Source organism: Podarcis gaigeae (assembly GCF_964106915.1).
Source record: "Podarcis gaigeae genome assembly, chromosome: 2".
Taxonomy (NCBI): domain Eukaryota; kingdom Metazoa; phylum Chordata; class Lepidosauria; order Squamata; family Lacertidae; genus Podarcis; species Podarcis gaigeae.
The window spans coordinates 2,501,905-2,528,816 of NC_139679.1; the positions used below are offsets into that span (position 1 = coordinate 2,501,905).

At 46.7% G+C, this 26,912-nt stretch overlaps 2 protein-coding genes across 5 annotated transcripts in view; one reads left to right on the forward strand and one right to left on the reverse strand.

The window, feature by feature from the left end:
• Nucleotides 1–14,762, forward strand: part of PPP1R1A (protein phosphatase 1 regulatory inhibitor subunit 1A) — a 71,526-nt gene extending 56,764 nt beyond the window's left edge. Inside the window, exons 3-7 of one of the 2 annotated variants that reach the window (XM_083729276.1) lie at nucleotides 3,229–3,266; nucleotides 4,682–4,745; nucleotides 6,687–6,890; nucleotides 9,902–10,028; nucleotides 12,967–14,762. In XM_083729276.1, the coding sequence (XP_083585402.1) occupies nucleotides 3,229–3,266; nucleotides 4,682–4,745; nucleotides 6,687–6,890; nucleotides 9,902–10,028; nucleotides 12,967–12,970 (437 nt within the window). In that variant the 3' untranslated portion in view covers nucleotides 12,971–14,762. Of the gene's footprint in view, nucleotides 1–3,228; nucleotides 3,267–4,681; nucleotides 4,746–6,686; nucleotides 6,895–9,901; nucleotides 10,029–12,966 lie in introns of both variants that reach the window. The other variant, XM_083729277.1, reaches the window with a different exon arrangement.
• PDE1B (phosphodiesterase 1B) overlaps nucleotides 13,119–26,912 on the reverse strand; it is a 139,327-nt gene continuing 125,533 nt past the window's right edge. For all 3 annotated transcript variants that reach the window (XM_083729203.1, XM_083729204.1, XM_083729205.1), the window contains exons 12-17: nucleotides 26,655–26,736; nucleotides 26,333–26,450; nucleotides 23,407–23,543; nucleotides 22,005–22,123; nucleotides 20,122–20,629; nucleotides 13,119–20,058 (exon numbers count right to left, since the gene is read on the reverse strand). In XM_083729203.1, coding sequence (XP_083585329.1) covers nucleotides 22,026–22,123; nucleotides 23,407–23,543; nucleotides 26,333–26,450; nucleotides 26,655–26,736 — 435 coding nt within the window. In that variant the 3' untranslated portion in view covers nucleotides 13,119–20,058; nucleotides 20,122–20,629; nucleotides 22,005–22,025. The remainder of the gene's footprint in view (nucleotides 20,059–20,121; nucleotides 20,630–22,004; nucleotides 22,124–23,406; nucleotides 23,544–26,332; nucleotides 26,451–26,654; nucleotides 26,737–26,912) is intronic.

Consider the following 26,912-nt stretch of genomic DNA (forward strand, 5'->3'; position numbering starts at 1 on the left):
TTTCCAGGGTTGGATCTTTTTGGCTGAAGATGGAATGTAGCATTTGTAAGGCAGTAGAGATGCTTTGGAAGTTCCTGGCCAGTATAAATGCATGCTTATTCTTCACCAGGAAGCAGCAAGTTATTAGATGGATTACTCAGTAGATTTCCCCTTTAAATGCCACATCTGTCTTCAGCCTGAGTGAACAGGTAGGGGTGGGGTGGAGGAAAGACATGGACTGTCCAGATAGCCAAGACTGGTCCTTTTCCCCTTCCTGCCCCACACCACCAGCCCATACTCTTCTGATGCCAATGGAAGCTGGCCTTCTGCATGGCCAGGGGCAGGGAGAGCATCCCTCCTTGCAGCAGAGGCAGATTTAGGGCCCCACACCTAGGGGGCGCTGCAGGGCATTGCAACCAAGACATAGTGAATTGAGTAGAATGGAAGGTGAGAGGGTGGGCGGGGAGGCTCTGAATTTTGGCCTTGCGGAGAAGGTGCCACTGAAATGTGAAAGACCCAAGTCCTTCCCTGTTGTCAGCACTGGATTAAGATACAGTGAGGCCCCAGGCCATGTGGAGTTTAAGAGGTCCGTAGTGGTGCTCAAATCAATGCTATTTTTGGTATATATTTTTGGTCCTATCAGAACAATTGTGTCTATTTTAGAGTCTCTTTCCCCAGTTTCCTTTAATTTTTTAAAAAGCCAATTATGTAAGACTTGAAACTCAGAAAAAATGTCAACTTAGTGTAAGTTTTACTCAGCATAGACCCACTGAAATTAATGAACATATGACTTAAATTAGGGTTATTCATTTCAAAAGGTCTACTATGAGTAAAATTTAGCTGAATGCAAACCCTCATATTTAGAGGTCATTCATAGTCTGAGGCCCTAACCTGTTGTTTGCTTAGGCTGCCCATAAATCCGCCACTGCCTTCGCTCCCTGGGAGTGGGCTGTTTTTCACTGCAGCTACAGTACAGGAGAAAGGGTTAACCCTCCCTCATGCACCATGATTTTGAGCCTAATCTCCCCCCCCCCCACCCCGCCTCAGAAAAGTGGGGGAAGGAATTGCACTCACAATTCTTTTATTCTTTTAAGTGTCCTTTTCTCCATCAAATTCTCTTTATTGCTTCTGGGCAGGTTTGCTTAACACTGCAGTTGTGCAGCGTCTTCAGACATTGTAGGGGTTCTCGTGGCTCAAAACCAAAGAGACAGTTTTTATGAAACACATTTTTCTCCATGATTATTCCTAAGCCTGTATATCTCACAAAAGGTGTATTTGTAGCTGACTTTATAAAAGAAAAAGCGGCACAGTTCAGATCATTGCTGAATGGGCCGTGCCCTCTGGCAGACTCTGTTTGGGTTAAGTCCCATTCCCTTACAATCTGTTTAATCCTGCTTGGTGTCTAGTAGCATGTTGGAGCTGTGAGTTTCTGGGATCCTGCCGGAATGGTTTCTGGACTGCTGACAGAAGGGGAGCCTGGTAGTCCAGCAGTGTTCTAGTTCCCATGACAACACCCTCTTACGTTTCCTGGGTGACAGAGCCGCTCCAAATTAGGTACCCTGTGTGGTGTGTGAAATATTAGAGGCTGTGTCAAATGTTTGTCTATTAAGCTTTCTATTTAGCAAAAGTCATGCTTCTGAAGGGGAAGATGCATCCTGAACACACGTATAATGTTGAAGTCATGGAGGGTAAATGAAGCAGCCCTCAGGAAGTATTGCCCTTATTCCTAACACATTGTTGTGCACCAACACTATCCAAGCAGTGCAAAATTCCAGGGGTTCCAGCCGTTTACCCAGGGTTCATGTTTCCTTTTGGGAATGAGGCATGGCAGAGACCGTGGGGTCTTTGTGATATATGGCTTCTTTATGCATATATACAACCTGAGCCTACAATGGAGGGGTTCCCAGCATCAACACCCCAAAGGGGTATTGTTTCTTTGATAGCTGCAACCATGGATTCAAGCAGAAATCAGCCATGTCTCTCTGACCCTCTGCTTGCTACTTTTTCCTCTCCCTCACATCACACAAAACTAAACTCTGAACTCTGGGTTTTGTCTTATCACTATCTCATTGCTGGAGGAGGGACCCCACCCATTTGTCACCCACAGTGGCTTAGAGTGGGGGGCTGAGGGGTGTGTGGCCGGGACACATTTTAGGGTGGGGGTGCAACTAGGCACCCCCATGATAGGCTCCCTCATTGGAGCCTGGCTCTGGTGGGCGAGGGAGCTGCCGAGCCAGTTTCCTTGCTCCCGGCTGCAGTAGCTCCGCTCCCGGGTCAAGCCTGGGGGTGGAGTGCAGGAGAGTCAGCAGCAGTGCTGCCTCTCTCCTCAACTGGGCTACGTGTGTGCCTGGCTGCAGCTCCACTCCTGGGTCAGGTCTGATGTTCGGATTAGTGATGTTCAGATCTGGTGTTCAGATGTCTTTCCCCCCCCCCCCCACCTCCTGTCCTGGGTAAAACTGATTAGCGGATGAGTTGGCAGGAAATACCTCTTTGGGCCCAATGAGGGAAACATTTTCTGTATTGATTTTATTTTTTTGTTTTTTGGTTAAAAGTCAAAAGCAATGCTCAGTCAGTCCTAATTGCTTGTTTGCACATTCATCAGTCGTTCTTTTATATTTCTCTGACTAGGCATTCTCAGACCCATTGGGCTCCTGAAGAGAGTTGCAAAGCTCCGCAAAGGCCTGTCGTCCTGGGCCTAAATCAGCACCTTGACCACAGATAACCCTAATCCCAAAAAGTACTACAACAAAGAGAACCATAGAAACACAATAAATTGAACTGAATTTAATGAGAAGCAATTTAATCCATAAAATGAAACATTCCAAAAGTTTAATGAGCCACCACCACATTATAACAACATTATGGAAGAACTCCACTCAATACACTCTGAGAATCCCTGGGAGTTTTCTCATTCATGCTATCCTTCCCCCAAATAATCCTGGGCGTTGTAGTTGCCCCTCACAGAGCTGTAGTTCCCAGCACCATTACACTATAGTTCCCAGGATTCTTGAGGATAAGCAGTGTTCTTTTGTGCATGGTTTCCTGGGGGGCAGCCAAGGGCGTTAGTTGCACCTGTTTTGAAACAAGTGAACCAGGTTTATCTCCTGACTGATTTGGTGACTCTCCCTGACTTGCCAAAATTAGGCCCCCTTCATCATGGCATGATTCTGTCTGCTTCTTTATTAACGTGTTGCTCTTTTCCCCCTCCCTTGTGTCTCCTCTCCACACATACAAATCCTTCTCTCCCAGAAATTGATGAAGACCGGCTCCCCAACCCTCTTTTGAAGGTATGTATAACTTCTCCAAGGGGTGAGGAACTGAAGTCCAGTTTCATTTATCCAGCAAAATTGGGTGCTAAAGTACGTCCTGGATAGAACCGTTTCAAGCTGCAGATACAGTTTTAAGGCACCCCCAGTGAAAATTCTCCATGCACAGAGAGAAATGAAATGTCAGTGAAAAGGTTCTCCCTGGTGTGCTAGCTTTCTGTGTGAAGAGGATGGGGGAGTTGTTTGTTGGCAGGCATAGACACAGGCAACCTTCTCCCTCCAAGCACCTGGTCCAGGAAAAGGCTTCATTGCTTGATCGTATAGTAAAGTGGTATTTATTTAACATTAATTTGGGGCGTGAGAAAGAAAGAATATTATCTTTCTAAGTCAGTCCAAGTGCTTGGAAGGGTGCCTTCTGATCCTCACCCAAAGTCTTGCCATCACCACCAGCTCCACCACCTAATGCACATCCTTTCATTTCAGTTGGTATAAGTCCTCAGAAGAGCTACTGATCTCATGGTAGGAGGACAGAGGGAGCATTTGCCACTGCTGCTCCTCTTCCTTGACTTAAGAAGCAGTGGCAGGAACAAGAGTGTCGTGATGGTGCTGGCGGCAAGATCTGGTGTGGATGGGTAGGGGGGAGCTAACACTTCTTATCTCGTTTAGATTTTAATCTAGCCAGGGGAAAATTCCTGGCCTTGAAATATTTCCTAATGTGGCAAGTTTTAGGAGCTGCTAGAATTCTTCTCCAAACGTAGAGAGGTTCACCAGCATCTTCCACCTCCTATTGTCAGCTGATGGGCATGTGGGGGCTCACCTTGTACCATCAAAGGAGTAATCCAGAATGCACCTTAAGTTCCCAAATGTTCCTTTGAAGCCCCACCCATAACCACCTCACACCTGATGCCATAAATGATGTCAGGTGTAAGATGGGCTTCCACAGAACAGTCTCACAAGTCAAATGGGGAGGCCTGGCAATTTGGCCCATGTGCCCACAGGCTGCTCCCCCTGCTTTAAGAGCCCCATAGTGAGTAGAAAGTCAACAGGTGCTGGTTTTCCTGACATGAGACTTCAGTGAATGGGAGCACTTGCCACATCATGCCTCCATGGGAGGGGACAAATCAGGCACACTTTCTGGTTTGAATCTTGAAGGGAGGGGCTGCAGGTGGGGAGGGACTTCTTCTGGCAGGCTGTTGCTATGTAGACTAAAGGCACCTGCCCATCAGGCAGTGGCACTTTCTCTCCAGATGGACTGGCCCCTCAGAGAGGAGAGGCTGCATTTTGAGAGGCCTTGTTCTCACTGAGCATCTTCTCTTTCATTCCTGAACTGGCAGGATCCAGATTCAGGACATAGCTAAAGGTTTGCTTCAGAGTTTCCACCTAGGGGCTCATCAGGTATTTTCACCTCCCCCCCCCACCCCCACCTTTCTTTACAGCCAGGAATGTCGATGTCTCCAAGGCAGAGGAAGAAGGTTTCTCGCACCACCCCCACCATGAAAGGTAACAGTGGCTGCAGTTTAGGGACTAGTTGACTCCAAGTCAAGGGCCCTGAATGGTTCTTGCCACTACCCACCCTGAGCGTATTGCTTCACTCTGGGAAGGAATTGAGGTTTTTCTTAACTCCGTACGGATATTGGCAGTGCTTTGAAAGCAACAAGCTCTCTCGCTGCTTTCCCCCGCTCTGAAAGGCTTGGCACCATGTCTTTCTCTGCACTCTAGAGAAGATCAAGAGTTCTGTCAGTGAGGTTCTGTGCAGGATAGGCTAAACCCCTGCGTCTTCCCCACTCCATCAGCTTGGAGATGGGGGAGAGCGTTGGGGCTTACAGCCACAGCTCCTTCAAATGGCAGCATGTTTCACCCCCACAGTATTTCCCCCTTCTTTTTGTGAGGTAATGGCAGGGTCAGTAGCCAGCACAAGTTTTTGTCTGGCTGTCTATTGACTTGCTTGCTAAAAGCACTGAAGGCCCACAGATGGAATGGCTGTTTTTTCAAAGGTGTGCATGCACATGCGCGCACACAGACACACTGCTATGTCCCTTGCTTGGCAGTATCCCAGGAATGCCATCCTGTGATTAATGACATGGTCGTTTAAAAGAGATTAGCATTTATTTTTAAACACGCATCCTCCAATTATAGGGCTGGAAGGGACCTTCAAAGGTCATCCAATCCATTCTGTTCCCCCCAACTGGTCTTAAGCCCATTTGCACGTAAACAACCCCTGGCAGATGCTGCTCCCAACCTATTTTTACAAATGCTCATTCATGGCATTGCTCCAGAATGTCCAACTCTTAAAGACGTGATCTACACCCATGGAAGACCCACACCTCCCCCCCAGTGGGTCTGTACCAATTTAAGATGGATTCCTGCATGTAGAACAGTTGCCAAGCTGATATCCGCTTGTAGTTGAACATTCTGAAGTGCCCACAAAGATGTTCTGTGTGATTCTTCTGTATGTGTGGATGGGTTCTAAGTTGTCTTTGCGTGTTCCCATCTACAATTTTCTTCTTTCTGTCTGACTAAATGTGTCTGGTCCCCCCTCCTCCTCCTGCAATCTTTCCTCATAAATTTTGCATTGAACCACTTTATCTTTTGCATTGCTCTACATTCCCTCCAATTTGCCCATCCTGCTATTTTTTAAGCCTTGCAGAGCACAATTCTCAGGCTGTGACAGAGTCACAGGATCCATTTTGGAGCACAGGAGAGATCAAGGTTGAAAGAGGAACAGGTTCCATAACTAGAGGTCATTATGACTTGTGGGTGATGGAGAAATTCTGTTTTCCAGAAAACAGGTTCAAGTTCTGACAACCAGGATTCAAGGTCAAATATTCATATACTAGTTGGAAAGAAGAAAGGTCATTAGGCATTGGGTCAAAAAGGGTGACAATGGCACTGACAGTGTGCTCCTATGCATATCTGCTCAGAAGTGAGTCCTCCTGAGCTTAGTGGAACTTACTCCCAGGTAAAGTATATAAAGGAGCCCAGGGGTAGGAAGCATGGAGTACAGGAAGTGGTTTAGAACACTGTTCTTCAACCTTGGGGGGATTGTAACCAACAAAATCTTTCTGTTGGCACATCTCCACAATGGGACTTTGCCTCCTCCACATCTAAATCCATTCCGTGGTTTACCCCAACCCTCTGGAACAAATTGCACAAGGGGCAGGAGAGGAGAGAGAGAGAAAGTCCTGGTACACAGGAAGAAATCCTTGCACCAAAGGGACCATTTCGTTGGCCACAACCCTGTGTGTTGGGCTACAGCTACACCTTCCTTCAGTTCCCAAGTCATCAAAAGGCACTGCCTACTGGTAGCTGAATGTTTCTAAATGAACAATTTTCCTTTTTTACAACTGGGCTTAATTAAATGTGTGCACAGGAAATCGTCCCAGACTCTTTAAATTTCGTATTTTTCATGAGGTTTTCTTCCTCCCCTCCTCCCCCTTCCAGAGCTCCAGCTGATGGTTGAGCACCATCTCTGCAAGCAGCAGGCGGATGAGGAGGATGTCAGCACTGGGAGCCAAGAGCCACACAGTCCAAGCTGCTGCCCTCATGCCAACTCAGAACCTGGCCACAGTCCTGGGAGTTGCCCTTTGGCCCAAGCTCATGCTCAGCTGGGCATTCAGCAGGGGGAGCCCATTGGCCTGGAGGAACGTGAGTATGTTTCAGTCAACTAGAGGCATTACCCACTTTTCCTAGCTGGCATGGGTGAAGGGAGTTGTCGTCCAAAACATCTGGAGGGCATCAGATTGATGAAGGCTAGCCTACATTTTATGCTTTATTTTAGGGTTATCATATTCTGAAGATCAAAAAAGAGGACACATTTGCCAACTTCTACTTTTAACAATGGATAACTATGACGACACTCATTTTATGTACCCATGAAAAAGAGAGCATCTCCTGGAAAAAGAGGACATATGGCAACCCTACATTTTATCCCATAGAACTCAGTGGGGGCACAGAGGTCTTTTTCTGATTTGTGCAGCCCTTTATCTGCATAGCACCACCCTGGAATCTGTTTTTTGGGTTTTTTTAATGGTCCATGTAATATGATCGGTCCATGACAGCCTATGTGAAAGCAAGCTGTGCATTAACAAGGTGCTGCTGCAGATCATGCTAATAGCCTGTGCGCGTGACAGGACACTCTTCTCCCCCACACTGCAGCAGGCAGCCTGAATGCAAAGTCATGCCAAAAAATCCTTTGTCTAATAAGGAGATCAAACAGTGGCCTCTAGCGGATGTAGTTCAAAATGATAGCCGAGCTTTGCTTGAGTCCTCTCTCTCTCTCTCTCTCTCTCTCTCTCTCTCTCTCTCTCTCTCTCGGGGGGGGGGGGAGGCCTTCCTGGAGGGAAGCGTTTTGATCCACTCCCTGTCTTGATAAATGATTTATCAGGGATGTTCTCTCTAACAAGCTCTGCCCAAGCCCCTTGTCAAATATTCATAGTGTGAGCGTGTCCTGCAAAGTGCTGCGGCTGGATGATGGGCTCAAAACAGCTGTGGTCTCCCCTTTGACATTTCACAGAAGAGGGAAGATGGCTGCTCTTGTTTTCCATTATAAACAGGACTTCAGAGTGCAGCAGGGAACAGACAAAAAAAGCAAACTGCTTCCCTAGAGACTTGTGTCATGTCCCACCAAGGGTTGAGAGTGGGGTTCTCCCCCAACACTAAGCTCAAGTAATGTATGTTTTATTATTTCCCTTGGTTGAGAACTCACAGCTTTTGAGGAGTATGCTATGGGAAGCTGTCATTCAAGACATAACAACTGGAACTTCAGCCAGGGCCAGCCTAACCGTAGAGTCAGGCTAGGGGACTTCCTCAGCTTTCTCTTGGAGAAAGAGACTGTTCCCTGCACCTCTGGAGGAAGGGCATCCTTGGCAGAAGCTTAGCTGCTGGGCTAAATTTGCCCTTGTCCTTTCCTGGGGATTCAGCCAAGAGCCACCTTTATCTTTCCCAGCCCCCTGGGGCACAGGCACAATTGTAAGCTGGAGGAAGTAAAAAAAGTGGCAGGCATTTGACCATGTTTCTCCTAATGAACTTGGCTTTGGCGGCAAAATAAAAAATAATAAAAAAGGCAAAACAGGTCCAAGATGTTTGGGCTATTTTATGAGAAAATGTGTGTCTGTTATATGGGAGACTCAACAAGAACAGTTCTTCTTTTGCTTGCCCCAAGTAAGAACATCGGAGCTCGGCTGGATCAAGCTAATGGCCCATCTGGTCCAGGTTTCTGTTCTGAGAGGGCCAAGCAGATGCCACCGGCAGCCTGCTCCTCCGTGAATTTATCCAGCCCTTTTTAAAGTCATCCAAGTGTGTGGTCATCCCTGTATTTTGTGGGAACGATTTGCACAGTAACTATGCACTGTGGGAAGAAGTGTTTAATTTTGCCTGACCTAAATTTTCCAACATTCAGCTTCTTTGGATGTCCCCAAGTTCTAGCATTATGAAAAATGGAGAAAAACATCTGCCTCTGAACTTTCTCCTTGCTGTGTAAAATCTATTGTGTCCCTCCTGAACTCACTTTTTTTCTGATTCCAGAGGGTGCATTATAGAGAAACAGTGTTGTGTTAGAAAGGTGGGATGTGGGTGTGGGAGAGGGAGAGATAGAGAGAGCGAGAGCGAGCTGCTGTTGACTGAATGAATGAATTGTACAATCACAATAGTAAAGGACTGGTAAAAGAGGTAGCATCTTACACTTTTCAGCGCTTCCATAGTCAGAGGTTTCTAATCTATGTAACTGATAGAAGTCCAGGAATCTGAGGGTGAGATTCAGTCCAGATTAAGGAATGTGCAGCACAATAGCATGTGATTTAAATTACAAGGATTTAAAATGAAACTGAGAAGATGTAAATCCAGTCAACTCTTGGAAATGTTAGGTGGCTTGTCCTTGACACAGTGGTGGAGAGTTCAACATTTTGACTTGCCTAAAGCAGCAGCAACAAGAACGAAAAAACCGCTAGACAAAGAGACTCGCGGAACGGATTATTTTCGTCTTGCGAGGCACCACTGTATTATTATTATTATTATTATTATTATTATTATTATTATTATTATTGCACACCCTCGCAATCCTTTGCAGGTGTGGGGATTCCAGTGCATGCATGGAGCTTCCCAAGAGTTGTCTGTTCACTTTAACAGAGGTCGCGGCTTCTCAAGTGCCAAGAGGTGTGCATAAAGTTTTCTCTGGCAGGGTTATAGATGGGGGAAAGGACACATGCTGGAGTTCAGAATGCCCATGTGGCCATATGGATTTGGGGAGAGGGGGCTGGCTATGACTGGAATTTATTGTCATGACACACTGAGTTTAACATTCCGTGTGAGCTTCCCATTATTTATTATTTATACCTTCCCAAATCTTCCCTGAGCAGTTCCAACCAACTGAGAATCTATCCATGCATATATGTAGTGAGAAGTAAGTATAACTGTGTCTGCTTATTAACAGTGAATCTCATCTGGTATGCCTTTACTCAGTGACCCAGTTTAGATAGATTTCTCTGGAGCTGTTTTGACAGACGTTCTTTGGTATTGTTGTTGTTCTTGTTCTCTATACGCCAGTATCATCTGCCAGGGTTGCTGTCCTCCCTATTCCGCTCCACGGCTTGATTGTTTTGTGAATCAATTAAAAAATCCCTCCATTTCCTCATGGACTTTTTGACAATTGTTTTGTGCAGAGGGAAGCGTCACGGGAGCTTGCTGCGCAGAGAGACCCAGTAATGTGAAGCCAGACCTGTCCTCCGAGAAGCAAGGAGTTCATATACCACCGGAGAGCTCTGGGGAGAAGCAGAAGCTGGCCAAGGAGTATGTATAGCTGTGCCTCTAAATTTGGGGACGGGGCAGGAAAAGGGAGATAAAGGAGCCAACTCTGCTCTGAATAGAACAGACACCCAGGGGTGTATTAATATCAATTCTGAAATTGCCGTCATTAGTGATATATAGTCTTCCTTTATGAGCTAGGGAAAGTATTGCAGGGAAAAGCCTTTGACTTTGCTGAATGTTTACCTCTTTGGGGTTTGGAAAGTAAAGTAATTTGCAATTCACCTTTCTCTTGCTCCTTCATGGCTATTGTTTCCCCAATCTGTTGCTGCTTCAGCTTGCTTTCCCTAGGCTTAGGGCTTTCCTCCCCCACTTCCTTCTTGTAATCCAGGTCAGTGATGGCTTAACAAAATGAAGTTGATTTAGAGTGAAGCTGATTTAGAGTGAGGCAGTGCTTCCTGGAGCAGCACTGCCTTTCCTTGGAATGGGTGAACACTTTTTGCCACATTTTTGTAAAAAGATCACCTGTAAAATACTGTACCAAAATCCAGGAAGAGGTGGATGGTTCATAGCTGCTGGATTGTGTGTGTGTGTGTGTGTGTGTGTGTGTGTGTGTGTGTGTGTGTGTGTGTAAACAGTAGTTTCACATTTTCAATCGTTTCTTTCAATCAGTTATTTCTAGTGTCCCCCCCACCCCAGGAGAACAGGTAAAATGTGATAGCAAATTACACCCATTCACTTGGAATTTCAGCATTTTCTGAAATGCAATGCAAATGTTTGCCCAGATGAATAGGGACACTGTATATCCCAGAAGCGCATCAAGATCTCTCTGCACATAGTAAGGAAGAATAAACCCATAGTTCTGCCTTGGTGCATAGTAATCCTAATATGACCTGCTGTATGCACATCAAAGAAGAAATTCCATATGCTGGCACACATGCATGGCACTGGGCAGAACATTGATGCAATGTGGATACTTTATTCTGCAAGGGGTATGTACATCTTAACATAGGGATGGATGAGTATCAATACCAAAATAATGGGTTGTGGCCAATGTTAGTCCTACTTGGAGTAGACCCATTAAAATGAATGGATAAGACTACCAGGTCTATTAAGGTAAATATGTCTACTCAACCTGGTGGAGGTCAACCCCAACCCCCCTTTTTCCTGCTTTCTAAACTTAAAAACGTGTCAGACATGAGCCTTTTATACACAGGAATGGCACTCAGGGCAATATTTGAAAATGCTCATTCAGATATTGCCGTGTGATCCACCTTTGTGATTCTTCAGTTCATGCATTTCAGCACTGAGCAACTGAACAGGAAAATGGGTTTGAGAGCTATGCTTAAATAAAGGCAGCGTGTCCAGGTGAACCTGCGGGGGGACAGAGGATGCTCTGGGGTACAAAATAATCATGATAAAATATTTATCTTTTGCTGCACATGTGCAAGCAAGCTGTATTGCAGATCAAAAGGCCACAGGTGCCAGGCCATCTGCATGACCTCTGGCACAATGCAGATACATGCAGCTGCAAGTCCCGCAGTGATAAAAATCATTGGATGGTGTGAGAGAGTAGGGAGAGAGCGACAGCATGTTAGCTCTGCGGGTATCAAATTTCCTTTGTGGATGCCTGGATTATGAAGTCTCACTGTGACTTCAATTAGTTCTCCTTTCAGCTTAGATTAGTTCATTTCAGATCAAATTGGTCAAGGGAAAGGTTTGGTTGCTTCACTCAAGCCCAGGCTTAATGAAAACTGAAAGGGACGTTCTTTGTACTTTAGTATACTGAGAATGAAGATACAGTGTGGGCCCCAGGGGAGATGCAGACACATGCAGCAGACTTGGCACAAGTCTTCACTCTCTGGCTCCCGCACACCTGAGTGCCTACCTGTACCCAGCAATGTGTTGTCTTAACACAAAGCACAAGCCAAACAGAAGCAGAGATTTCAAGGTTCTTTGATGCATTCAGGCACCACTAAAAGAGATGACAACCTTCTTATTATCATTGGACAGTTTGACTATTTTGTTAAATTTACCAAGGGTTGTGATTAGCTTGGTCTCTATATTTAGTCAAGGGGCAATTTTAGAGATCCTACTGGATCATACCAAAGATCTGTTGCTGAGCCAACAACCCTCCCTGTGGAGGGTACCAGGTTGGCAAAGTCTGTTCTAAGTGGGTCTGTTGAGCTTACATAGTTCATAGCTGTTAGTAGGCGTATCCTCCAGTGAGTTCACAGAATCACAATCAATAATTGTAGAGCTGGAAGGGATCCATGAGGATCATCTAGTCCAGTCCCTGAGATTAAGAGTCTCGTGTTCTACCAACTGAGCTATAAGGGGTCTAATTCCTTCTTAAAGCTATCTAACCCCATGGCTTTAAATTCCATTGCATCTTGCACGCAAGAAAGAACATTTCTTGCCAATCAATTCCCTTAGGTGACCCTAAGTCCTAGTATTATGAGCCATGAAGAAAAATGCATCTCTGAACTCTCTCCATGCCCATGCATAATTTCATATACTCTGTCCTCACCCACCCACCCAAAATAGTCCCACACTCTTTAGCCTTTTCTTACAGCAGAGGGGAAGAAAATTTAGCCCTCCAGCTGTTGTTGGACTACAATCCCCATCTGGCCCAGTCAGCACAGCCAATGGCCAAAGATGATGGGAGTTGTAGTCCAGTAACATCTGAACTGCCACAGGTGAGCTATCCCTGCCTTTTGTAAGGAAAATGATCCAAACCCTTGGTTTTTGTGATTGTCTGTTTCTATATCTTTTCCAGCTCCTAGATCTCCCTATTTCAGATGAGGTGATCAGAAGTAATGATTGAAATAGGTATCAGACAAGATAGCAAACACCTTTGCCACATTTGTCACAGAATAATTAAACTCTTGTGCATATCCCAGCTTCACTTTAAAACTAACCTTGGTCTTCAGCAGCCATTTTGAAGAGCCTGTTCTACAAACTTTGTTTGTTTGTTCCATAGGTGATGCACTGCTTCAGGAATGGAGGTTACGTCTGAACACAGGCGGAGCTCATGCCTACATACGGGAATATCACACAGCAGTTTTCTTTAAAGAATTTTTTTTTAAAAAAAAAAGATTTCAATTGCTGTTCAGATGTTTGTAATGCCCCCCCTTTCTTTCTTTTTAAATGAAATGTCCAATGGCCTAGGGGAGGATGTCTATTCAGTTTTGGGCTTGGGCTCATGTTTTAGGTGTTGAAGTAGAAAAAGGTGAATCAGCACTAGAGAGTATGTTTGTTAGTTAGCAGAGCTGGAGAAATCTCCATATTGTACATTTATCACTGGCCCAGTTCTCCAGAACAGCAGATGAGTTTGTAAAGTCTTATGCCTGGAGCTGAGCCACTTTAAGAGCTGGGGGGTGGGGAGTGAGGCACATGCTTGTGCACTCCCAGCACACACGATAGATTTCTTTATGCCAAGAACTGCAGAGAATTCTAACTTAGCTCTTTCTCTGATGTGCCATTTTTTATATACAAATATTTTGTTGTAGTAGTAGTCATTGTTGGGTAGAAGAGCATTCAGTCACATAAGCTTCCACCTGCAGTCTCACTTATGTAGTACAGCTTAAAAATAGGTTTACCATTATTTCATCTGCTGTGGGAGAGATCTAGGCCACCAGCTAGATGATTTTATTCCCTTAGACCTCATTTTTCTATACTCTACAATGATGTTTTCCTAGCTGTCCAGTACTGATTTCTACAATTTTTTATTGCTTTCTACTGTAGCCATAGATAGGTGCAGGCTGGGAAAATCTGCAGCTCCTCCTATCATGCTTTGGAAGGAAACTAGGATGGGAACAGTAAGTAGAGCAGGAATGGGGGAACTTGGAAGCCTCCAAAAGTGGTTGGGACTCCATGTCCCATTAGCCTCAGGCTGTCAGGGATGATGGGAACTATAGTCCAAAATATCTGGACGGCCATCTAAAAGCTTCCTGCCTATCATTGTGGGGGGAATCTGAACAAATGACAACCTCCTCTTTATTCCTTCTCCAGCTGAGCTGTCCTTTCTTTGGGAGTGACAAGATACAACAGTGCCTTCTGGGAGAGAGTAGCAGGTTTTCCTCCCTTGAAACAACCTGCAGGCCTCAGTCGTGTGTGCATAACCTCCAGTATTTGTCACACATTAAACAAAAATAGGTCTGCTTATTTCCTGGGACGTTAGAGTAACACAGTCGTGAGTGCTTGAAATAGCTATTTTTTCTCTTTATGCTAGACATACTACCAGTATTTTGAATTTTGCTCTTATGTAATAGAAAATGCAGTCAAGGCTTCCCTGTCATAAAGAAACCAGCTGAATGCAGCCTAGACGAAGGAGTGGAGGACAGATCCGTGGCTCTTACACTGGTGTTTTAAGCCAAAGCCTCAATATGACATGGGCCTTTATCCTGCCAGCCTTCCCTAAGTCATCACCCTTCAGATTTTGTTGCAGTCCAATTCCCATCCACCTCAGCCAGAATAGGCAATGGGGCAGGGAAGGTGGATTGTACCTCTAGCAACATTTGGAGGGCACCATTTTGGGGAAAGGTGCTGCATGCCTTTATTAACACACTCATTGCTCCACCCGCAAAAGGGGTGGCTGCAGGCTAGATACACAGGTCCGAGATATCAGAGATCCCACTTGAGTTTCTCATCAGTTGTACATTGTGCATTCCTGAATCGTTGGCAGAGTTTTACATATCCGGACCACCATTCTGGGCTCTCTTCCCCCATCACACATGTGAATTCTATTTCTTTATTAAACGGGTCATCTTTGCTTGGTTTTTGAGTTCCAAAATCACTCGTTTGCCCTAAGTGGCTTGTGTGCTGCTATGACAACATGGCAGGGCTCCGTCTTTCAGCCTCAGCAGTGCTGTCAAGGATGTTTTTCCTTGGTCTGCAAAAATGCCTCTCGGCCAGCATTACATACCATCTTCGTCTGACACCGAAGGCAAGAGTCAGAGCCTGTCTTCCTTATTAGAAGACACAACTATGAAGCTGGTGGATTTATGAAAGCAACACCAGGAGGGCCACGGGTTCACCTCTCTTTTAGTGGTGTGTTTGAGAGGAAGAGATTCTGCCTGACAGTGTCTGGGGACAAACCCATCAAAATAAGAAAATGAGAAGGAAGAGGACAACTGACACCCAGGAGTCCCAGTGCAGTCCTGGCTGACACTCTGGTGACTAAATGAAATGTAGATGCTATCCTACTTGCCAGTTCTGATTTAACTTTGTGTGCAGCATAAAGATGCAGAGCTAAAGGTATGCCTGAATTTCACACAATGATTCACAATATGAACTATGGCTTCGTGTGCAGGTTGCTAGAGAGAAGTTCACAGCAGCTGTTCTCTCCTCTCCTGGTACTCCTGCTGCTGCGAGCTGAGCCATGGTTCAGCTAGGAGTGTTTTTTGAGCCCAAACTCACGGTTTGCCTCACTCCAGACCAGTGGCGGAGCAAGCCAATCAGGTCCTGGGGAGGCGTGTGTGAGCCGGGGCAGGACACTCTGCGGGGCCTCCGAGGAGTCTGCCTGCCTCCTCCCTCTCAGCTGTCCCACAGCTGGGGGGAGGCAGCAGGCAGACCGTTTAGGCAGTGCAGAGCCAAACCACTGCATCTCTCCCAGGAGTGACGCATGGCTTGGGCGCACTGCAGGCCCCGCAGTGAGTGCCGCCCTGCGTTTTATCACCCCCTTCAGTGGTGATACCCAGGGTGACCCACCCCCACTGCACCCCCTTCCTCTGCCCCTGCTCCAGACACACCATGAGCCCAAGTTTGGATGCAATGCTAAACCAAGCCATGCTGCTCATGACGGCAGCAGGGGCACCTGAGCTGGAGGGCAACTATTGAAATTTACAGAAACACTAATGTGTGCATGCATTTGTGCTAAACTGTGGTTTGGTTTAGCACTATGTGTGAACTAGCTTTCCAACCATAGCTTTCCATTTACACCGGAATGCAACTCATTTTCTTACCTGTGTGACACACAGATTTGCTTAAAACATGGTAGGGATAGTCCATGGGAGAAATTGCTAATGGGCCGACCTCACTGACCCTGCGGATCAATAAAAGTGGCAGCCACATCCCCACTCCAAATGGAAAGTAGCGAAGGTGGGTTGAGAGTCTGTATTGGCCAAGGAGCTGAGCAGGAAGGATCCAGAAGGAGGTTGAGTCTCCCTTTCAGGACTGGGAATTTCCACCAACTGACACTCAGTTTGCATGCAATGGCTCTGGGGCCCCATTAATAAGCTTATCAAGTCTGGGTCATTCCCCATAACCACCATCACACCTCCTGCTGACTCTCACTGCATACATATAACACAGTGACCCTGACAATTGTCACCGGCTACTGGGGGGGGGGCAGCTGTTTCCCATCACATAACTGTTTCATTCTACAGGGGCTGTTTTGCAAGGACCTCCCCACCGCCAATCATCATCCCCTCTTTATCAAGCCTTGACAAGCACTGCCTTCTGCCAGCAGGGATGCTTGAGGAATTTGATCTTTTCACATTGTGATACAGGCTCACTTGATCTACAGCTCCTGGACAAAAATTCAGATTGGAATGCAATTGTGGTGCTGTACTTCTTGGCTCAGAAAAAGCATCGAGATCGGCTTTAAAACCCGTCTTTTGAGATTAAATGCATTTGGAAACACGTATTTTGAGAAACTACTTTAGGGAATGGCACTTAGTGGTAGAGCAATCCCCTGGGGGAGAGAGCCCTGCCTCAAGCCCTTGAGGGACACGGTCAGGCAGCTTCCAAGGCTCCTAAAACTGCTTACTGAAATGCAAATCTGGGGGCATTTTTAAATAAAGAAACCAGATTTATGGGGAAATGGGGTTCAATTGACAATCAGTGATCACATGAGAAAAGGACACAAGTCAGAAACAAGCTGTGGCATCCATCCCTGCTTGCAAGGTGCTTATTGTGGTATTTCTGATGGACAGAAACCAGGAGAACCAGCCATTTGTGTCTCTTCCCCTTCCCTTTTATTTGCTGTTGTTGATCATCACTTTCCTTTTATTCTTTTATTAAGTTTCTTTTACATGCGCATAATTTGGAATTCTGCATTGTATGGAGCTGTTATAATATAAGAATCGGAGTTCAAGAAACAAAACCAAAAAGAAAGAAGAGCTACTGCATGGTAGAAAAATTATGTCTGAGGTACAGACACATACAGAGTTCCACGGACCAAATGTGTTGACAAAGAGGATATTTACAAAGTTCTGGGGCTGGGAGTTGGAGGACAAAGAGGCTGGAGACGGGAGCTGCAAGTTTCTTCTAGGTTGGACACTCTGGAAGAAACTGCAGAGTTGGGGTGAAGGTAGCTCCAGCCCTTGACATTCCTTATTCAGCCTCATTAAGTCTCAAGGGAAGCATTCAAAGCACCGGACAGGAAGTCATAGCTGAAGAAGCCCCAAAGAGCAAATTCTCAACCAGGTCCCCATTCCAAGTGCTTACAGCTAGGGAGGAAGTGAGTCCCAAATCACACAAGTCATATGATGAGAGATTTCAGGCTAGGACAGACATTGGTTGCGAAGGAATGGAGGGGGCATCCTGTCCTGCCACAAAGATGGGAGATTTTTCACTTCTTGCACACCTTCAGCAGCTTCAAAATGGGTTCTTGGCCAGAGACCCCCAACTCACCTGACTACAGTCTCTGGAGATTGTATCCAGTGCTAGCCCTATTCAGAGCAGAGCCAATGAAGCTGATGAACCTAAGTTAGTCTATTCTGAGGGGGACTAGCACTGAATGCAACCCTCTCTCTCCTTCTGCCTGAAAGCTTGTCCATGTCAATATGCCTAGCCACATTGCCCCAGAATGCACTGAGGTATTCTTAAAATAAGTCAGAACAGTCCGCCTTTTCCTTTGTTCTTGGAGCCCCTGCACCAATCAGCCCAGTGTGTGGATGCAGGACTATGTTTCATGCATTTACTTGGTGCTCAGGACCCTGTAGCTAAAAAACCATACAAAGTGGTTGAAATGCTTTCCTGTGTGTGTGTGTGTGTGTGTGTGTGTGTGATACACACAGATTGAGAGACAATTGAGCGTATTGGGAAGAAGTCATGTTGAAACTCCTTTCCTTGACATGCTGCCTTTCCACAGACAGGGATTTTGAGCCAGGGAGCATTTCATCTGCCATTCCTTCAGCGGGCATTCTACAGTGGCACAGCCCTCATGAGACTGAACCATATGCTTTAATATATGAATGTAAAGATTGGCCTAAGGCATAATTTCTCCAAGTGACTTGCTGCCATAATTTTGAGTCAGGTCCTATGGTCATATTGAGAACATGGATTGTCAAGGTCCATGCATAGTTTGGCAAGTGCTGAAGCATCATGTGGTTGCTTCACCATGCACTCAATTTGTCTCTCAACCCAATTTCACCATGTCATTCAACTTCTTGCTGGCGACCTCTATTTCCAATACTATACTTCCTTATGCTATAGATCAGAGTGTGAGGAACCTCTGGCCTGCCAGCCTTGCTGAACATCAGCTCCCATTTCCCTGGCCCTTGGCTACGCTTGCCAAGGTTGATGGGAGGTGTTGTTCAGCAACATCTGGAGGGCCACAGGTCCCCTATATCTGCTGCAGATGAACATATGCACAGTAGCATAAGGGTAAAGGTAAAGGGAGCCCTGACCATTAGGTCCAGTCACGGATGACTCTGGGGTTGTGGCGCTCATTTCGCTTTACTGGCCAAGGGAGCCGGCATACAGCTTCCAGGTCATGTGGCCAGCATGACTTAGCCACTTCTGGCGTATCAGAGCAGCACACGGAAACGCCATTTACCTTCCCGCCAGAGCGGTACCTATTTATCTACTTGCACTCTGACGTGCTTTCAAACTACTAGGTTGCCAGGAAGGGTACATATGGGTACTACTGTGTTATATCAGCTTCTAGGGGCAGCATTTGGGTTGACATTCCATGAAGGAAGACTTCTCCAGGCTGGGAACTGGCCAGTTCAACCCTTTAACTCAACAGATGACCCCAAATCTCATGAGAACTCACAAGAGATGCTCCATGTACGTGTTCTGCGATGCGTCTCAGCCTCAGCTACAATCCAATGAGGATCCAAAACCCTGATTCTCTTATGGCTCACTTCTTGAAAGAGAGAGAGAGGATGAATGCTGAGGTTCAAGCTTACCTAGAAAGCTTACCTGGAAGACATACCTTCTGGAAGATATGTGGGGGTGTCTGTAGCCAGAACTCAGCAAAGCCCTAGCATTAAAAATGGATTCTGGCTCATGTTAAACCCTGGTCCTGATCTGCAAAACGCTTTGCTCTCCTCTCTTCACATTCATACAAGCCTGCCTCACATCTCCATTGCACACAGCGATACGATTGCACCAATCAAAAAGGGAAACAGGGTCCTTAACTAAAGACCATTCAAGCCCATGAACTGGCTTTTGAGATCCCACAAATGCACAGATCAATGCATCAGTCCATAGAAGATGCACCACTAGGACATCCTGTGAGCTATCTATGCCCAGAACCCAGTAGCTGCAGAATAACCAGCAGGCATAAGGTCCATCCAACTTCCATACTGCTTATCCCCTATAGACAGACAGAATGGATTCAGTCTATGGATAGGATGAGGAACTGCAATTCAACTCTTCCTCTTCACGCCCCCCCAACCCATGTGACCAAGTAGCTCCCAGAAAAATGGGTGCCTGCGACTCTCCAACAGATGCCTAAATCTCATCTCAGAAGTGGAACCGCAGTTGACGGCAGTGGCATCCACTTAGGGCTTGGGTTGGGTGGAGCTATTCCACGGTGCAATATAACTATTGCTCCAGAGATGTGAGATTCGATACACAGCAGATCTGAGCCAATCTAATGCTTTAGCGAGTTGAGAGAGGCTGGCTGATCTGGCTTCATAAAAATGGGAGGCTGAGTATAGGGCATACACATTTTGATACAAGGGACTAGGCTTGTGAGAGATGTCGGCAAACTGCCCCAGGAGGAGAACTGCAGCTGGAACCTCATACATGGGGGGGAGGGGACTCTTGAGATGCCATTAATTTAGTCCACCCCTGAGGCCAGCTAGGAGCCATACTGATCATGCAGGGGTGCAATTGCCTTGACACTCTCCATTGCCTCCATTGCCTTGACATTGCTCCATTGCCTTGACATTGCCATTGCTCCATTGCCTTGACACTCTCCTCCAAAGTGCAATTTCAGCCAATACAGTAAAAAAATGTGGCAGCGGTCTCGGCAGTCACTTCGCTGGATTGGCAGTGAGAAGCCTTACCCGGCCCGTTTGGCACAGCAGGGAGGGGGAGGGTGGATGTGAGTGTAAGCCCTCAGTGTTGCCGAGGCCATTTGCTCATCCACTGGTGCTTGGGGGATGGGATAGACAAAAATCCCATGACTGCAATCATGGAGCAGGAATTCTAACAGTTACATGGGGGGGGGGGTATGTGTCTCTCTCATTCTCTGCAACTCAGGGATGGGGCAGGCAGTGGGTGCTGTGTGATGTCGACATTGTTGACTCATTAACAGTTGCATTTATCATTATTAATATTATTACTAGTAGTATTGATGGTCACATTCATATCACACCCTTCTCGAGCCTGGGGAGGCTCCCTCCCTGTGCGAATGGTGCTTTGTCGATGGTACTGAAGACTTTGGAGTAAATTGTGTCGGAGACCTGCCAGGAAAAACAGAAACAGCCTCAAGAGTCAGAGTCGGGAGCGTGTCCATGGTCTGGATAGGAAGGAAGCCATTCATACCTTCCACCAGAGTTAAATCATGAAAATAATTCTGATTGGGAAATAACAAAATTAACAATAACCTTTGAAAATAAGAGCAAGAAAGCAACAACAATACTTTGAGTTTGAATAGAGCAGGGCAGATCCTCATATTTTGTTGGGCTACAACTCCCATCATTCCAGATCATTGGTTAAAGGTGGCTGGGGATGATGGGAGTTGTAGTCCCCTAGTATCTGGGGGGGCCCAAAGTTGAAGAACCCTGCATTAGAGTGGGGCTGAGGAAACTGCCCCCCCCCCCCGATGTTGCAGGATTACAACTCGCATCATCTAGGACTATTGGCCATGCTAGCCAGGGCTGAGTCCAACAAATGTATGAAGGGCCACACGTTCTCCAGCCTTGCTCTCAGGTAATAAGCCTGCATCTGGACTATACCACTAAGCTGCAAAAATCTGGGGCACAATTATTGCTTATTAAAAACTAGCTAGGTGGGGTGTTATTTCACACACCTGAATGTTCTGCCACTAAAAACAAACAAACAAACACCCTCTGCACAGAAAACTGCTATGTCAAGAAGAAGGCAGCAGCTTCCTTGATGCAGGGCTGTTTCTTCTTCCCTGCCCCTCTTGGATTATTGAAATTCGGGGACAGTGGCAAACCTGCATTTTGGGGACTGTCATGGGGCCCCTTCGCAACCAGCAACAAGATCTGGGTAACTACTGTTCTCTTCTTCACTGGGGTTGTTCCATGGCAAATCACCACACCTTTACAACATCTGTGCTACTGACTCTCAAACTTTGGGATTGTTGAAATGAGCACACCAAAAAATTAATCAATTTAAGCTGTGCAACTCCAATTGGGTCTACTAGACCCCCCACCAAAAAAATTAGGCAATGTGGACTAATCACTTTTGGGGTCCCTCTGGGATTCGGGGCCCTGATGCTTAAGGTTCATTAAATCCACCCCTGTTCTGGGACAAGCAAGTCATCAATGCAGGGGTGTTGTTAGGAGGTAGCCCAGTGGCCCCAGACCCCAGTTCTTTTGTGCTGGCCCTAGACTCCCTATCTCTTTCCCCTCCCCACTTTTTAATCTTAGCCTCTTATTATTTAAAAAATACAAACTTGGCTTACAGGCCTGCTGAGTATGATGCAAAACACCAGTGAGATTCCAATCCCCTCAATCTTAAATTTATTTGCATCTGTGCATATAAATCAGGAAATATAAATATGATGGGGATTTGCGTCACAAGCTTGGTCTCCCAGCTCTCTTAGAATCCCTAGCAGCGCCCCTGATCAGCAGGCAAGCAAGCACTCACCTTGCTCCCTCACGGACTGTGCTATTCCACGTTGCCATTCTGATTGTGCTGGTTTCCAGGCGTGCGCGCCTCCTCCTCGCAGGGTGAGAGCTCGTCAATGGATGTCTGGTTTGTAATTCCTAAGGAGGGGGAAAGGCATCAGCATCAGGAGGTTGTGGGTCAGGCGCCAAGATCAAGAGACCCAGCAGAAGGTCGGGAGGAGGGAGGGGGCAGGTAAGGTGAGACAAGGGGGGCTTAGGAAGATGTAGGCCCTGAAAAAGGAGAGGGAACAGGAAACCTGTGAACCCCCTACAGACTTTGGACTCCAAATCCCACCGGCCCCAGCCAGAGTAGGATGAGTACCTACTGTATATCCAGAGGGCCAAAGGTTCCCTGTCAATGGTCCAAAAGAAGGGAGGGAAATGCCATAAAGAACTTGGGTCGCATCCACTCTATGCATTTAAAGCACTATTCTACCACTTTAACAGTCTTGGCTTTCCCCAAAGAAACCTGGGAAATGTAGCGTGTTAAGAATGTTGAGAGTTGTTACACAGACCCCACACAGAGCTAGAATTCCCAGGATTCTTTGGAGGAGGCCATGACTATTAAAGTGGTAGAAAAGTGCTTTAAATGTACCGTCCAGTACCAATTGATGTGTGAATACCAGAACAAGCATACATTGCTCAAGAACTGGATAAACTGAGATTAGGAAATGCTAGTGTTAGGTCTGTTTACTTTTTTTAACAAAATAATCTATCGGTCATGTTGATGGATTTACATATTAACTTTTCTATTTATTCTTGCTTATAAGCTGCTCTTATTGTACTTGCCGTAGAAGAGCGGGACATGAATACAACACGACAAGAGCATTAGGAGAGGCATGGCAAGAGCAGGGCCTTTTATGTGCTGGCTCCCTCTTTTTATTTTATTTAAATTTTATTTATTAATACTTATTCAAAGATATATAGAAAAACATACCCAGTAGAAAATATCTTTTTATAATATAGTGAGATAAAACAACTACTTGATCTAAAAAAAGAGCAAAGTCAGAAGGGAGAAAATACAAGAAAAGGAGAAATCTAAAGAAGGGTAAAGCAGCTAGAGAGGCATTAGGGAAGATGCAAATGGAAATTAAGAGAAAGAATGATTACATCAATGGCAATCAGATTGTGTTCAAGGGCTGGTTCTTAACGGTCTTTTTGTTACAAGGTCAGGAAGTGGATGTTTGGGTTGAATTTACATATTACATGCGCATGCATGTCATGGAGCCCACTATTTTTTATTTTTTATTAACAGTTTGGGGAAGGGGCAGTATTGACCACAGCTCCCTTACAAACTTGACCAGGAAAATTGATCCAACACAACTAAATCTGTCCCCTACTCACAAAGAAAGACATCCCTCTGCCCCACCGTCAGCCCATACCACTGGCAGCTCGCTCCTTCCACTTCTGCTTGTTCTCTTGGATGTACTTCGTCCAGGTGGAACGGAAGCTGTTGATGTCAGCATTGATTTCTCCCAGTTCAGCATGCTCATCGACAGAGGGCTGGCGCCAGTGGGAACTGCAGGAAGTGAGAGACACCATCAGAGGAAGCTTGCAAATCCCCAGAGACAAGGACCGTAAAGGGCTGTTCCTGCCACGCAGCGCCCGGCCAGAGACAGTCACGCTGGCTGGACTGCTGCCTGGTCTCCCTCTAGGGACAAACTCGGGGCCCCTGGAAGCACTTCCCTGGTTTTGGCCATGCTTCCACTTTATAGTCCCTCACTTAGCCTTGATCTCTGCGGAGCAAATCAACTGCTCTTAGTCTCCCCGCCCCCAACTCCTATTTTGTATTGCACATTTTAAGTCAGGGATGGGGAAACCTGGGGTGCTTCAGATATTGCTGGACCAGACCACCCATCCCCTCTGGAATGGATGGGAGCTGGAAGACCACAAGTTCCCCACCCCTGTTCCGTTTTCAAACTGGAAGGGAGGAGGTATTCTTTTTTAAAAAATAAAATAAACAATATTTTATAAAATAAATAAAAAAATAGTAATACAAATAAAAATCCAATCAAATTAAAGACTCTCCTGTGAACTTGCCCCGCTTTGGGAGTGACAACCAAGACAGGAAGAGGAGCAGGGGCGGGGCGGGTGGAAGGATCCATGTTTCTCCCTTGGGCATCCCCAAGCCAGGTGCACAAAGAACAGCCTGCATAGTGAGCCAGGCCAAGGCAACTTCCAGCTACAAAGGGGCCCGTTTATGTGAAGCCCGACATTGCCGCTGGCTGTGCTGCTTGGCGCTTGCCTCACGGGAGTTTGGGGACACACAAGCTCTGTCGGAGCTGGTACCTTGAAAGGTTCCAATTGATCTCACCGGCTGACACAGGCTCCCTTTGGTCCTCGCTGCCTTCCCCTGACAAGCAGGCGAGAGGCAGTCAAGAGGGGAAGCACTCCACAGCCCCCAAAACTCACAGGGAGGGGTGGGAAATGAAAAAAGGCCCTATTATTCTTCAAAAGAAAGAAGGCTGGCTGACTCTCCCACAGCAAACATGCTTCAGAGAGCCAGTGTGGTGTAGTGCTTAAGAGAGGTAGACTCGTAATCTGGTGAACCGGGTTCGCTTCCCCGCTCCTCCACCTGCAGCTGCTGGTGACCTTGGGCTAGTCACACTTCTCAGAAGTCTCTCAGCCCCACTCACTTCACAGAGTGTTCGTTGTGGGGGAGGAAGGGAAAGGAGAATGTTAGCCGCTTTGAGACTCCTTCCGGTAGTGATAAAGTGGGATATCAAATCCAAACTCTTTTTTTTCTTCAAAAGCTGAACTTCCCCTCCAGGGCCGGCCCTTCCATAAGGCAATGAGGCAGCCACCTCAGGTGGCAGTTGCTGAGGGGTTAGGCATGCTGTGTATGCCACATGGCACACCCCCAGCTGCTGTGGAGGTCACTTTCCTATTGACAGTGTTGAAGTAAGACTCAGCCGCTATTCCTTATACATGAAAGGGGGCAGGGGGGCACCATCTTGGCCTTCACCTCGGACTTGGACCAGCCCTGTTTCCCCCAAATCCCCAGCACTGGGACAAGCAGGCTCAATGTGGGAAACTGGTCCCTGGCAAGATGCATTGTCCCTGCCTCTCCATCCACATCCGCAATGGCTGGGCCAACCAGCATCCTGGGAGAGTCTAGAGCTCAGGTACCAAGTTCAATGCCTGGCAGCTCCAGTTAAAGGAGAATTAGTCTGCCAAAGACGGGAAGTGCCCACAGCACTTGGCCACAGCAGCCAAGAGGAAAAATTGTGGGCTTGATGTAACCTAGCATAAAGCATCTTGCTCTGTTCCTATTGTATTATTTTCCTGCATAGCAGTGAATGAAAAGCATGCATTTACTGGAAAAATAAAAGGGTACATCCAGGGACACTATTGGTGGAGCGGGGTATTAAACTCCACGCCCTCCTTTCCTCAATGAGAAACAGGCCTGCTCACATCTGCATTGCCCCTAAACTCTGTGCAGACTCCCCCAACATGCGTACCCTCCAGGCCAGGGCTGGTTGAACTGCAGTGCTGATCATCCCTGAACATTGGCTGTGTTGGCAGGGGCTGATGGGAGTTGTAGTCCAACAGTGTCATTGGGCACCACATTGACCGCTCCTGCTCCTGATGTTATTAGACCACAACTCTCATCATCCCAGACCATTGCCCATCATGGCTGAGCCTGACGGGACTTAATTCTAAAATATCTTGCAGAAGGCTGAACTAACAGCATAACAGAATACAGTGGAACCTCGGTTCTCAAACGTCTCTGTTGACAAACAATTCGGAACCTGAACGTCAAAAATCCAGAAGTAATTGCTTCCATTTTCAAATGGCTTCCGAGGCGTGTTTCTCCATTTTGTCAATGGATTCTGCTGACTGCCCTTTGATCTTCAGTTTTCTAACGCTTCGGAAGTCGAACAGTCTTCCGGAATGGATTACATTTGAAAACCCAGGTTCCACTGTATCAGGAAACTGGCTTGTCATTACGATTGGAGGACTGCAGGTATGCTACCCAGGGGTGCTATCCCAAGTAGGGAGGATGTAGTCCATGGTATGGAGAGTACCATTAGGTAACACGAATGGGCTTCACTCAAGTACACCAATGGACCAACCCAGCTCTCTTGTCCCTGGTGAGCTCAGCCACTGAGAACCAAGCCACCTACCATTGCCCTATCATCACCCTGGGTTATTTTTTATTGGTCACATTAGCATGTGACAGAATGTTGGGAACTTGTGGCACAGCACATGATACTGAAGAAGCCGGTCCCTCTCCCTTTGGAACTGGTTCTGGCTGCTTCTCCATGCCAGTGCTCCTCTCCACCCCAGCCCCCCCTGTGTACAAACCTGCTCTGCTGGCTGGAGGATTTGTTCTTGGAGCCCTCCTCCACCAGGGGGATGACCATCTTCTCAGCTACGTCCGTCAGAACTTGGAAAGTGGGCTCCACGATGAAATCAATGAAGCCTGTGGAAAGGAAGAGGCCTTAACAACAGGGCTGTGGACTCCTCCGCTCCCCCAGGCACCGTGGTGCACCTCAGTGGGCAAGAATGACAGCAGGATGAAATAAGGTGGCAGATGGAGCAGGACAGGTGTTGAGCCCCACTAGGGAAGGAGATGCTGGTCGTGAGGGCCTCACCAAAGAATACAGCCTGGTATTGTGCAACTCACCAATCTGGGACTGAGCCACCAGTGTGGATGTACGGTCACACAAAGGGGAGAAAGGCAAACCAAGCTCAGCCTCTTTGTCACCCTAGAGAAAGCAAAAGCAGCATCAGAACCAACCCTAAGAGCAAGACATCTGAGCCAAGCAGACTGATCCCAGGGTAGCAAGCATGGCTACTATTGTGCTGTGAAGCACAGACTATCACTCTTCAGGGGAAAGGCTGCAATTGCTGTGAAATCCTGAGAATCTTTGCTTTGGTTGGG